At 44.6% G+C, this 12936-nt stretch overlaps 1 protein-coding gene across 2 annotated transcripts in view; it reads left to right on the forward strand.

Annotated features, from left to right (window-relative positions):
- Positions 1 to 12936, forward strand: part of LOC109886638 (multiple C2 and transmembrane domain-containing protein 2) — a 122607-nt gene that overhangs the window by 90332 nt on the left and 19339 nt on the right. For both annotated transcript variants that reach the window (XM_031821764.1, XM_031821765.1), the window contains 5 exons: positions 5656 to 5749; positions 5895 to 5997; positions 8160 to 8262; positions 11670 to 11771; positions 12793 to 12867. In XM_031821764.1, coding sequence (XP_031677624.1) covers positions 5656 to 5749; positions 5895 to 5997; positions 8160 to 8262; positions 11670 to 11771; positions 12793 to 12867 — 477 coding nt within the window. The remainder of the gene's footprint in view (positions 1 to 5655; positions 5750 to 5894; positions 5998 to 8159; positions 8263 to 11669; positions 11772 to 12792; positions 12868 to 12936) is intronic.

Below are 12936 nucleotides of genomic sequence, written 5' to 3' on the forward strand. Positions count from 1 at the left end.
TGGAGCAGCCCTCCAAGTGATATTACTGTCTGTAATGTGTTGTTTTACTGGGTCAGTCCTGGAGCAGCCCTCCAAGTGATATTACTGTCTGTAATGTGTTGTTTTACAGGGTCAGTCCTGGAGCAGCCCTCCAAGTGATATTACTGTCTGTAATGTGTTGTTTTACAGGGTCAGTCCTGGAGCAGCCCTCCAAGTGATATTACTGTCTGTAATGTGTTGTTTTACAGGGTCAGTCCTGGAGCAGCCCTCCAAGTGATATTACTGTCTGTAATGTGTTGTTTTACAGGGTCAGTCCTGGAGCAGCCCTCCAAGTGATATTACTGTCTGTAATGTGTTGTTTTACAGGGTCAGTCCTGGAGCAGCCCTCCAAGTGATATTACTGTCTGTAATGTGTTGTTTTACTGGGTCAGTCCTGGAGCAGCCCTCCAAGTGATATTACTGTCTGTAATGTGTTGTTTTACAGGGTCAGTCCTGGAGCAGCCCTCCAAGTGATATTACTGTCTGTAATGTGTTGTTTTACTGGGTCAGTCCTGGAGCAGCCCTCCAAGTGATATTACTGTCTGTAATGTGTTGTTTTACTGGGTCAGTCCTGGAGCAGCCCTCCAAGTGATATTACTGTCTGTAATGTGTTGTTTTACAGGGTCAGTCCTGGAGCAGCCCTCCAAGTGATATTACTGTCTGTAATGTGTTGTTTTACAGGGTCAGTCCTGGAGCAGCCCTCCAAGTGATATTACTGTCTGTAATGTGTTGTTTTACTGGGTCAGTCCTGGAGCAGCCCTCCAAGTGATATTACTGTCTGTAATGTGTTGTTTTACAGGGTCAGTCCTGGAGCAGCCCTCCAAGTGATATTACTGTCTGTAATGTGTTGTTTTACTGGGTCAGTCCTGGAGCAGCCCTCCAAGTGATATTACTGTCTGTAATGTGTTGTTTTACAGGGTCAGTCCTGGAGCAGCCCTCCAAGTGATATTACTGTCTGTAATGTGTTGTTTTACAGGGTCAGTCCTGGAGCAGCCCTCCAAGTGATATTACTGTCTGTAATGTGTTGTTTTACAGGGTCAGTCCTGGAGCAGCCCTCCAAGTGATATTACTGTCTGTAATGTGTTGTTTTACAGGGTCAGTCCTGGAGCAGCCCTCCAAGTGATATTACTGTCTGTAATGTGTTGTTTTACTGGGTCAGTCCTGGAGCAGCCCTCCAAGTGATATTACTGTCTGTAATGTGTTGTTTTACAGGGTCAGTCCTGGAGCAGCCCTCCAAGTGATATTACTGTCTGTAATGTGTTGTTTTACTGGGTCAGTCCTGGAGCAGCCCTCCAAGTGATATTACTGTCTGTAATGTGTTGTTTTACAGGGTCAGTCCTGGAGCAGCCCTCCAAGTGATATTACTGTCTGTAATGTGTTGTTTTACAGGGTCAGTCCTGTCTGTAATGTGTTGTTTTACAGGGTCAGTCCTGTCTGTAATGTGTTGTTTTACAGGGTCAGTCCTGTCTGTAATGTGTTGTTTTACAGGGTCAGTCCTGTCTGTAATGTGTTGTTTTACAGGGTCAGTCCTGTCTGTAATGTGTTGTTTTACAGGGTCAGTCCTGTCTGTAATGTGTTGTTTTACTGGGTCAGTCCTGGAGCAGCCCTCCAAGTGATATTACTGTCTGTAATGTGTTGTTTTACAGGGTCAGTCCTGGAGCAGCCCTCCAAGTGATATTACTGTCTGTAATGTGTTGTTTTACAGGGTCAGTCCTGTCTGTAATGTGTTGTTTTACAGGGTCAGTCCTGTCTGTAATGTGTTGTTTTACAGGGTCAGTCCTGTCTGTAATGTGTTGTTTTACAGGGTCAGTCCTGTCTGTAATGTGTTGTTTTACAGGGTCAGTCCTGTCTGTAATGTGTTGTTTTACAGGGTCAGTCCTGTCTGTAATGTGTTGTTTTACAGGGTCAGTCCTGTCTGTAATGTGTTGTTTTACAGGGTCAGTCCTGGAGCAGCCCTCCAAGTGATATTACTGTCTGTAATGTGTTGTTTTACAGGGTCAGTCCTGGAGCAGCCCTCCAAGTGATATTACTGTCTGTAATGTGTTGTTTTACAGGGTCAGTCCTGGAGCAGCCCTCCAAGTGATATTACTGTCTGTAATGTGTTGTTTTACAGGGTCAGTCCTGGAGCAGCCCTCCAAGTGATATTACTGTCTGTCATGTGTTGTTTTACAGGGTCAGTCCTGGAGCAGCCCTCCAAGTGATATTACTGTCTGTAATGTGTTGTTTTACAGGGTCAGTCCTGGAGCAGCCCTCCAAGTGATATTACTGTCTGTAATGTGTTGTTTTACTGGGTCAGTCCTGGAGCAGCCCTCCAAGTGATATTACTGTCTGTAATGTGTTGTTTTACAGGGTCAGTCCTGGAGCAGCCCTCCAAGTGATATTACTGTCTGTAATGTGTTGTTTTACAGGGTCAGTCCTGGAGCAGCCCTCCAAGTGATATTACTGTCTGTAATGTGTTGTTTTACAGGGTCAGTCCTGGAGCAGCCCTCCAAGTGATATTACTGTCTGTAATGTGTTGTTTTACAGGGTCAGTCCTGGAGCAGCCCTCCAAGTGATATTACTGTCTGTAATGTGTTGTTTTACTGGGTCAGTCCTGGAGCAGCCCTCCAAGTGATATTACTGTCTGTAATGTGTTGTTTTACAGGGTCAGTCCTGGAGCAGCCCTCCAAGTGATATTACTGTCTGTAATGTGTTGTTTTACAGGGTCAGTCCTGGAGCAGCCCTCCAAGTGATATTACTGTCTGTAATGTGTTGTTTTACTGGGTCAGTCCTGGAGCAGCCCTCCAAGTGATATTACTGTCTGTAATGTGTTGTTTTACAGGGTCAGTCCTGGAGCAGCCCTCCAAGTGATATTACTGTCTGTAATGTGTTGTTTTACTGGGTCAGTCCTGGAGCAGCCCTCCAAGTGATATTACTGTCTGTAATGTGTTGTTTTACAGGGTCAGTCCTGGAGCAGCCCTCCAAGTGATATTACTGTCTGTAATGTGTTGTTTTACAGGGTCAGTCCTGTCTGTAATGTGTTGTTTTACAGGGTCAGTCCTGTCTGTAATGTGTTGTTTTACAGGGTCAGTCCTGTCTGTAATGTGTTGTTTTACAGGGTCAGTCCTGTCTGTAATGTGTTGTTTTACTGGGTCAGTCCTGGAGCAGCCCTCCAAGTGATATTACTGTCTGTAATGTGTTGTTTTACAGGGTCAGTCCTGGAGCAGCCCTCCAAGTGATATTACTGTCTGTAATGTGTTGTTTTACAGGGTCAGTCCTGTCTGTAATGTGTTGTTTTACAGGGTCAGTCCTGTCTGTAATGTGTTGTTTTACAGGGTCAGTCCTGTCTGTAATGTGTTGTTTTACAGGGTCAGTCCTGTCTGTAATGTGTTGTTTTACAGGGTCAGTCCTGTCTGTAATGTGTTGTTTTACAGGGTCAGTCCTGTCTGTAATGTGTTGTTTTACAGGGTCAGTCCTGTCTGTAATGTGTTGTTTTACAGGGTCAGTCCTGGAGCAGCCCTCCAAGTGATATTACTGTCTGTAATGTGTTGTTTTACAGGGTCAGTCCTGGAGCAGCCCTCCAAGTGATATTACTGTCTGTAATGTGTTGTTTTACAGGGTCAGTCCTGGAGCAGCCCTCCAAGTGATATTACTGTCTGTAATGTGTTGTTTTACAGGGTCAGTCCTGGAGCAGCCCTCCAAGTGATATTACTGTCTGTAATGTGTTGTTTTACAGGGTCAGTCCTGGAGCAGCCCTCCAAGTGATATTACTGTCTGTAATGTGTTGTTTTACAGGGTCAGTCCTGGAGCAGCCCTCCAAGTGATATTACTGTCTGTAATGTGTTGTTTTACAGGGTCAGTCCTGTCTGTAATGTGTTGTTTCACAGGGTCAGTCCTGTCTGTAATGTGTTGTTTTATAGGGTCCGTCCTGTCTTTAATGTGTTGTTTTACAGGGTCAGTCCTGTCTGTAATGTGTTGTTTTACAGGGTCAGTCCTGTCTGTAATGTGTTGTTTTACAGGGTCAGTCCTGTCTGTAATGTGTTGTTATACAGGGTCAGTCCTGTCTGTAATGTGTTGTTTTACAGGGTCAGTCCTGTCTGTAATGTGTTGTTTTACAGGGTCAGTCCTGTCTGTAATGTGTTGTTTTACAGGCTCAGTCCTGTCTGTAATGTTGTTTTACAGGGTCAGTCCTGTCTGTAATGTGTTGTTTTACAGGGTCAGTCCTGTCTGTAATGTGTTGTTTTCCAGGGTCAGTCCTGTCTGTAATGTGTTGTTTTACAGGCTCAGTCCTGTCTGTAATGTTGTTTTACAGGGTCAGTCCTGTCTGTAATGTGTTGTTTTACAGGGTCAGTCCTGTCTGTAATGTGTTGTTTTACAGGGTCAGTCCTGTCTGTAATGTGTTGTTTTACAGGGTCAGTCCTGTCTAATGTGTTGTTTTACAGGGTCAGTCCTGTCTGTAATGTTGTTATACAGGGTCAGTCCTGTCTGTAATGTTGTTTTACAGGGTCAGTCCTGTCTGTAATGTGATGTTTTACAGGGTCAGTCCTGTGTGTAATGTGTTGTTTCACAGGTTCAGTCCTGTCTGTAATGTTGTTTTACAGGGTCAGTCCTGTCTGTAATGTTGTTTTACAGGGTCAGTCCTGTCTGTAATGTGTTGTTTTACAGGGTCAGTCCTGTCTGTAATGTGTTGTTTCACAGGGTCAGTCCTGTCTGTAATGTGTTGTTTTACAGGGTCAGTCCTGTCTGTAATGTGTTGTTTTACAGGCTCAGTCCTGTCTGTAATGTTGTTTTACAGGCTCAGTCCTGTCTGTAATGTTGTTTTACAGGGTCAGTCCTGTCTGTAATGTGTTGTTATACAGGGTCAGTCCTGTCTGTAATGTGTTGTTTTACAGGGTCAGTCCTGTCTGTAATGTGTTGTTTTACAGGGTCAGTCCTGTCTGTAATGTGTTGTTTTACAGGCTCAGTCCTGTCTGTAATGTTGTTTTACAGGGTCAGTCCTGTCTGTAATGTGTTGTTTTACAGGGTCAGTCCTGTCTGTAATGTGTTGTTTTACAGGGTCAGTCCTGTCTGTAATGTGTTGTTTTACAGGGTCAGTCCTGTCTGTAATGTGTTGTTTTACAGGCTCAGTCCTGTCTGTAATGTTGTTTTACAGGGTCAGTCCTGTCTGTAATGTGTTGTTTTACAGGGTCAGTCCTGTCTAATGTGTTGTTTTACAGGGTCAGTCCTGTCTGTAATGTGTTGTTTTACAGGGTCAGTCCTGTCTGTAATGTGTTGTTTCACAGGGTCAGTCCTGTCTGTAATGTGTTGTTTCACAGGGTCAGTCCTGTCTGTAATGTGTTGTTTTACAGGCTCAGTCCTGTCTGTAATGTTGTTTTACAGGGTCAGTCCTGTCTGTAATGTGTTGTTTTACAGGGTCAGTCCTGTCTGTAATGTGTTGTTTTACAGGGTCAGTCCTGTCTGTAATGTGTTGTTTTACAGGGTCAGTCCTGTCTGTAATGTGTTGTTTTACAGGGTCAGTCCTGTCTGTAATGTTGTTATACAGGCTCAGTCCTGTCTGTAATGTTGTTATACAGGGTCAGTCCTGTCTGTAATGTGTTGTTATACAGGGTCAGTCCTGTTAGTTAACAGACTCTATTTCTGATGTTGTTCCCCTCTCAGAGTTTCAAAAGTTCCTTCAGGAACCTCCGGGATGTTGGTTTCCTTCAAGTTAAGATTATCAAGGCTACTGATCTGTTGGCAGCTGATTTAAATGGTATGAAGCACTTCACTCTGAACTTCTTCATTTCACTGTAGAACTAGATATATCCTTTAGTGTTGCACTATATTTTACCACAAAAGCTACTGTATATAGACACTAACTCTGGCTGTGTGTGTGGTTGGGTGGGTGTCTGTTGCAGGGAAGAGTGATCCGTTCTGTGTGTTGGAGTTGGGGAACGACAGACTGCAGACTCACACCATCTATAAAACCCTCAACCCCAACTGGAACAAAGTCTTCACCTTGTCAGTCACACACCTGCTTTTTACTCTCTTAGTTTCCCTTTAAACATGGGGTTTAACGTGGTGTTACACATCTGTCATTTTAAAGATGTTCTGTTGTATTACCATATTTCTCACACCAGTCGATGGTCAGTTGCCATATAAACCACCCATCTAATCCCAGGTTAATATTCCAGTCGATGGTCAGTTGCCATATAAACCACCCATCTAATCCCAGGTTAATATTCCAGTCGATGGCCAGTTGCCATATAAACCACCCATCTAATCCCAGGTTAATATTTCAGTCGATGGTCAGTTACCATATAAACCACCCATCTAATCCCAGGTTAATATTTCAGTCGATGGTCAGTTGCCATATAAACCACTCATCTAATCCCAGGTTAATATTCCAGTCGATGGTCAGTTGCCATATAAACCATCCATCTAATCCCAGGTTAATATTTCAGTCGATGGTCAGTTGCCATATAAACCACACATCTAATCCCAGGTTAATATTCCAGTCGATGGCCAGTTGCCATATAAACCACCCATCTAATCCCAGGTGAATATTCCAGTCGATTGTCAGTTGCCATATAAACCACCCATCTAATCCCATGTTAATATTTCAGTCGATTGTCAGTTGCCATATAAACCACCCATCTAATCCCAGGTGAATATTCCAGTCAATGGTCAGTTGCCATATAAACCACCCATCTAATCCCAGGTTAATATTCCAGTCGATGGCCAGTTGCCATATAAACCACACATCTAATCCCAGGTTAATAGTCCAGTCGATGGCCAGTTGCCATATAAACCACCCATCTAATCCCAGGTTAATATTCCAGTCGATTGTCAGTTGCCATATAAACCACCCATCTAATCCCAGGTTAATATTCCAGTCGATTGTCAGTTGCCATATAAACCACCCATCTAATCCCAGGTTAATATTCCAGTCGATGGCCAGTTGCCATATAAACCACCCATCTAATCCCAGGTTAATATTCCAGTCGATGGCCAGTTGCCATATAAACCACCCATCTAATCCCAGGTTAATATTCCAGTCGATGGCCAGTTGCCATATAAACCACCCATCTAATCCCAGGTTAATGTTTCAGTCGATGGTCAGTTGCCATATAAACCACCCATCTAATCCCAGGTTAATGTTTCAGTCGATGGTCAGTTGCCATATAAACCACCCATCTAATCCCAGGTTAATATTCCAGTCGATGGCCAGTTGCCATATAAACCACCCATCTAATCCCAGGTTAATGTTTCAGTCGATGGCCAGTTGCCATATAAACCACCCATCTAATCCCAGGTTAATATTCCAGTCGATGGCCAGTTGCCATATAAACCACCCATCTAATCCCAGGTTAATGTTTCAGTCGATGGCCAGTTGCCATATAAACCACCCATCTAATCCCAGGTTAATATTCCAGTCGATGGCCAGTTGCCATATAAACCACCCATCTAATCCCATGTTAATATTCCAGTCGATTGTCAGTTGCCATATAAACCACCCATCTAATCCCAGGTTAATATTCCAGTCGATGGCCAGTTGCCATATAAACCACCCATCTAATCCCAGGTTAATATTCCAGTCGATGGCCAGTTGCCATATAAACCACCCATCTAATCCCAGGTTAATATTCCAGTCGATGGCCAGTTGCCATATAAACCACCCATCTAATCCCAGGTTAATATTTCAGTCGATGGCCAGTTGCCATATAAACCACCCATCTAATCCCAGGTTAATATTCCAGTCGATGGCCAGTTGCCATATAAACCACCCATCTAATCCCAGGTTAATATTCCAGTCGATGGTCAGTTGCCATATAAACCACCCATCTAATCCCAGGTTAATATATCATTCGATGGTCAGTTACCATATAAACCACCCATCTAATCCCAGGTTAATGTTTCAGTCGATGGCCAGTTGCCATATAAACCACCCATCTAATCCCAGGTTAATATTCCAGTCGATGGCCAGTTGCCATATAAACCACCCATCTAATCCCAGGTTAATATTTCAGTCGATGGCCAGTTGCCATATAAACCACCCATCTAATCCCAGGTTAATATTCCAGTCGATGGCCAGTTGCCATATAAACCACCCATCTAATCCCAGGTTAATGTTTCAGTGAATGTTTCTGCTGTATTTATATCCATGTGTGTGTGTTGTCCAGCCCAGTAAAAGACATCCATGATATTCTGGACCTGACCATCTTTGATGAGGATGGAGACAAAGCACCTGACTTCCTGGGCAAAGTGGCCATTCCTCTGCTTTCTGTGAGTAGCAAAGTGTCCATTCCTCTGCTTTCTGTGAGTAGCATAGTGGCCGTTCCTCTGCTTTCTGTGAGTAGCATAGTGGCCATTCCTCTGCTTTCTGTGAGTAGCATAGTGGCCATTCCTCTGCTTTCTGTAAGTAGTAACCTGGCCATTCCTCTGCTTTCTGTAAGTAGTAACCTGGCCATTCCTCTGCTTTCTGTGAGTAGCATAGTGGCCATTCCTCTGCTTTCTGTGAGTAGCATAGTGGCCGTTCCTCTGCTTTCTGTAAGTAGTAACCTGGCCATTCCTCTGCTTTCTGTACGTAGTAACCTGGCCATTCCTCTGCTTTCTGTGAGTAGCATAGTGGCCATTCCTCTGCTTTCTGTGAGTAGCATAGTGGCCATTCCTCTGCTTTCTGTGAGTAGCATAGTGGCCATTCCTCTGCTTTCTGTAAGTAGCATAGTGAATATTCCTCTGCTTTCTGTGAGTAGCATAGTGGCCATTCCTCTGCTTTCTGTGAGTAGCATAGTGGCCATTCCTCTGCTTTCTGTAAGTAGCATAGTGGCCATTCCTCTGCTTTCTGTGAGTAGCATAGTGAATATTCCTCTGCTTTCTGTAAGTAGCATAGTGGCCATTCCTCTGCTTTCTGTAAGTTATAAAGTGGCCATTCCTCTGCTTTCTGTAAGTTATAAAGTGGCCATTCCTCTGCTTTCTGTGAGTAGCATAGTGGCCATTCCTCTGCTTTCTGTGAGTAGCATAGTGGCCATTCCTCTGCTTTCTGTAAGTTATAAAGTGGCCATTCCTCTGCTTTCTGTAAGTAGCATAGTGGCCATTCCTCTGCTTTCTGTAAGTTATAAAGTGGCCATTCCTCTGCTTTCTGTAAGTTATAAAGTGGCCATTCCTCTGCTTTCTGTAAGTTATAAAGTGGCCATTCCTCTGCTTTCTGTAAGTTATAAAGTGGCCATTCCTCTGCTTTCTGTAAGTAGCATAGTGGCCATTCCTCTGCTTTCTGTAAGTTATAAAGTGGCCATTCCTCTGCTTTCTTTAAGTATCATAGTGGCCATTCCTCTGCTTTCTGTAAGTAGCATAGTGGCCATTCCTCTGCTTTCTGTAAGTAGCATAGTGGCCATTCCTCTGCTTTCTGTGAGTAGCATAGTGGCCGTTCCTCTGCTTTCTGTGAGTAGCAAAGTGGCCGTTCCTCTGCTTTCTGTGAGTAGCAAAGTGGCCATTCCTCTGCTTTCTGTGAGTAGCATAGTGGCCATTCCTCTGCTTTCTGTAAGTAACATAGTGGCCATTCCTCTGCTTTCTGTGAGTAGCAAAGTGGCCATTCCTCTGCTTTCTGTAAGTAGCATAGTGGCCATTCCACTGCTTTCTGTAAGTAGCATAGTGGCCATTCCTCTGCTTTCTGTGAGTAGCATAGTGGCCATTCCTCTGCGTAGCATAGTGAATATTCCTCTGCTTTCTGTAAGTAGCATAGTGGCCTTTCCTCTGCTTTCTGTGAGTAGCAAAGTGGCCATTCCTCTGCTTTCTGTGAGTAGCATAGTGAATATTCCTCCAGTCTCTGTGAGTAACATAGTGACCATTCCTCCAGTCTCTGTGAGTAACATAGTGACCATTCCTCCAGTCTCTGTGAGTAACATAGTGACCACTCCTCTACTCTCTGTGAGTAACATAGTGACCATTCCTCCAGTCTCTGTGAGTAGCATAGTGACCATTCCTCCAGTCTCTGTGAGTAGCATAGTGACCATTCCTCCAGTCTCTGTGAGTAGCAGAGTGACCACTCCTCTACTCTCTGTGAGTAACATAGTGACCATTCCTCTACTCTCTGTGAGTAACTTGGTGACCACTCCTCTACTCTCTGTGAGTAACATAGTGACCATTCCTCTACTCTCTGTGAGTAACATAGTGACCACTCCTCTACTCTCTGTGAGTAACATAGTGACCATTCCTCTACTCTCTGTGAGTAACATAGTGACCACTCCTCTACTCTCTGTGAGTAACATAGTGACCATTCCTCTACTCTCTGTGAGTAACATAGTGACCACTCCTCTACTCTCTGTGAGTAACATAGTGACCACTCCTCTACTCTGTGAGTAACATAGTAACCACTCCTCTACTCTCTGTGAGTAGCAGAGTGACCATTCCTCTACTCTCTGTGAGTAACATAATGACCACTCCTCTACTCTCTGTGAGTAACATAGTAACCACTCCTCTACTCTCTGTGAGTAGCAGAGTGACCATTCCTCTACTCTCTGTGAGTAACATAGTGACCACTCCTCTACTCTCTGTGAGTAACATAGTGACCACTCCTCTACTCTCTGTGAGTAACATAGTGACCACTCCTCTACTCTCTGTGAGTAACATAGTGACCACTCCTCTACTCTCTGTGAGTAACATAGTGACCATTCCTCCAGTCTCTGTGAGTAACATAGTGACCACTCCTCTACTCTCTGTGAGTAGCAGAGTGACCATTCCTCTACTCTCTGTGAGTAACATAGTGACCACTCCTCTACTCTCTGTGAGTAACATAGTGACCACTCCTCTACTCTCTGTGAGTAACATAGTGACCACTGCTCTACTCTCTGTGAGTAACATAGTGACCACTCCTCTACTCTCTGTGAGTAACATAGTGACCACTGCTCTACTCTCTGTGAGTAACATAGTGACCACTCCTCTACTCTCTGTGAGTAACATAGTGACCACTCCTCTACTCTCTGTGAGTAACATAGTGACCACTCCTCTACTCTCTGTGAGTAACATAGTGACCACTCCTCTACTCTCTGTGAGTAACATAGTGACCACTGCTCTACTCTCTGTGAGTAACATAGTGACCACTCCTCTACTCTCTGTGAGTAACATAGTGACCACTCCTCTACTCTCTGTGAGTAACATAGTAACCACTCCTCTACTCTCTGTGAGTAACATAGTGACCACTCCTCTACTCTCTGTGAGTAACATAGTAACCACTCCTCTACTCTCTGTGAGTAACATAGTGACCATTCCTCTACTCTCTTTGAGCAGTGTAAATCCCCATATTACACTATGTATTTTCATTAGATGAATGGGAGTTCAAGTCAAGAGGGCCTTACAGTCCAGTATCTGGGAGTTCAAGTCAAGAGGGCCTTTACAGTCCAGTATCTGGGAGTTCAAGTCAAGAGGGCCTTACAGTCCAGTATCTGGGAGTTCAAGTCAAGAGGGCCTTTACAGTCCAGTATCTGGGAGTTCAAGTCAAGAGGGCCTTTACAGTCCAGTATCTGGGAGTTCAAGTCAAGAGGGCCTTACAGTCCAGTATCTGGGAGTTCAAGTCATGAGGGCCTTTACAGTCCAGTCATGTCTTCACCCTCTGTTTCCAGTAATCCACTGTTCCAGCTTAGTGTTGGTCTCTGTATATTACCTGTACATTACATTACACTCTCTGTCCCCTCCAGATCCACAATGGTCAACCGATCTGCTGTCCCCTGAAGAAAGAGGATCTGGGGTGTCTGTCTAAAGGAAGCATCTCCCTAGAGCTGGAGCTCGTCTTCAACCCAGTGAGTCCAATCACACTGTCTGATCTCCTCCAGTCTATTCTGTTGGCCAGGGCCCATAGGGTATAAGGGGCTGTTCTGTAGGGTCATCTGGACCGGTCCTGACAGATACTGTACTGTAGGGTCATCTGGACCGATGGACCGGTCCTGACAGATACTGTACTGTAGGGTCATCTGGACCGATGGACCGGTCCTATCAGATACTGTACTGTAGGGTCATCTAGACCGATGGACCGGTCCTATCAGATACTGTACTGTAGGGTCATCTGGACCGATGGACCGGTCCTGACAGATACTGTACTGTAGGGTCATCTGGACCGATGGACCGGTCCTGACAGATACTGTACTGTAGGGTCATCTAGACCGATGGACCGGTCCTGACAGATACTGTACTGTAGGGTCATCTGGACCGATGGACCGGTCCTATCAGATACTGTACTGTAGGGTCATCTGGACCGATGGACCGGTCCTGACAGATACTGTACTGTAGGGTCATCTGGACCGATGGACCGGTCCTGACAGATACTGTACTGTAGGGTCATATGGTCCGGTCCTAACAGATACTGTACTGTAGGGTCATCTGGACCGATGGACCGGTCCTAACAGATACTGTACTGTAGGGTCATCTGGAATGATGTTTTATACAGATGGACCAGTCCTGACAGATTGTGTGTGTGTGTGTGTGTGTGTGTGTGTGTGTGTGTGTGTGTGTGTGTGTGTGTGTGTGTGTGTGTGTGTGTGTGTGTGTGCGGGAACAACCTGTGTCTTCCTCCGTCTCTCTCCATTTAAACAGGAACAACCTGTGTCTTCCTCCATCTCTCTCTCCATTTAAACAGGAACAACCTGTGTCTTCCTCCGTCTCTCTCCATTTAAACAGGAACAACCTGTGTCTTCCTCCATCTCTCTCTCCATTTAAACAGGAACAAACTGTGTCTTCCTCCATCTCTCTCCATTTAAACAGGAACAACCTGTGTCTTCCTCCATCTCTCTCCATTTGACTTCTGTTTTCATCTTGTGTTTTTAGGTCAGAGCAGCTATCAGAACATTTAAACCAAAGGAGAAGAAATTCATGGAAGACAATCCAAAGTTTTCTAAAAAGGTTTGCTAAATGAATCTCCATAGTTAAAATATTGCGAAACAGGCAGCCATTTTGTGTTGTTCTCAGCAT

The sequence above is a fragment of the Oncorhynchus kisutch genome, unplaced genomic scaffold (assembly GCF_002021735.2).
Source record: "Oncorhynchus kisutch isolate 150728-3 unplaced genomic scaffold, Okis_V2 scaffold4014, whole genome shotgun sequence".
Classification (NCBI taxonomy): Eukaryota; Metazoa; Chordata; class Actinopteri; order Salmoniformes; family Salmonidae; genus Oncorhynchus; species Oncorhynchus kisutch.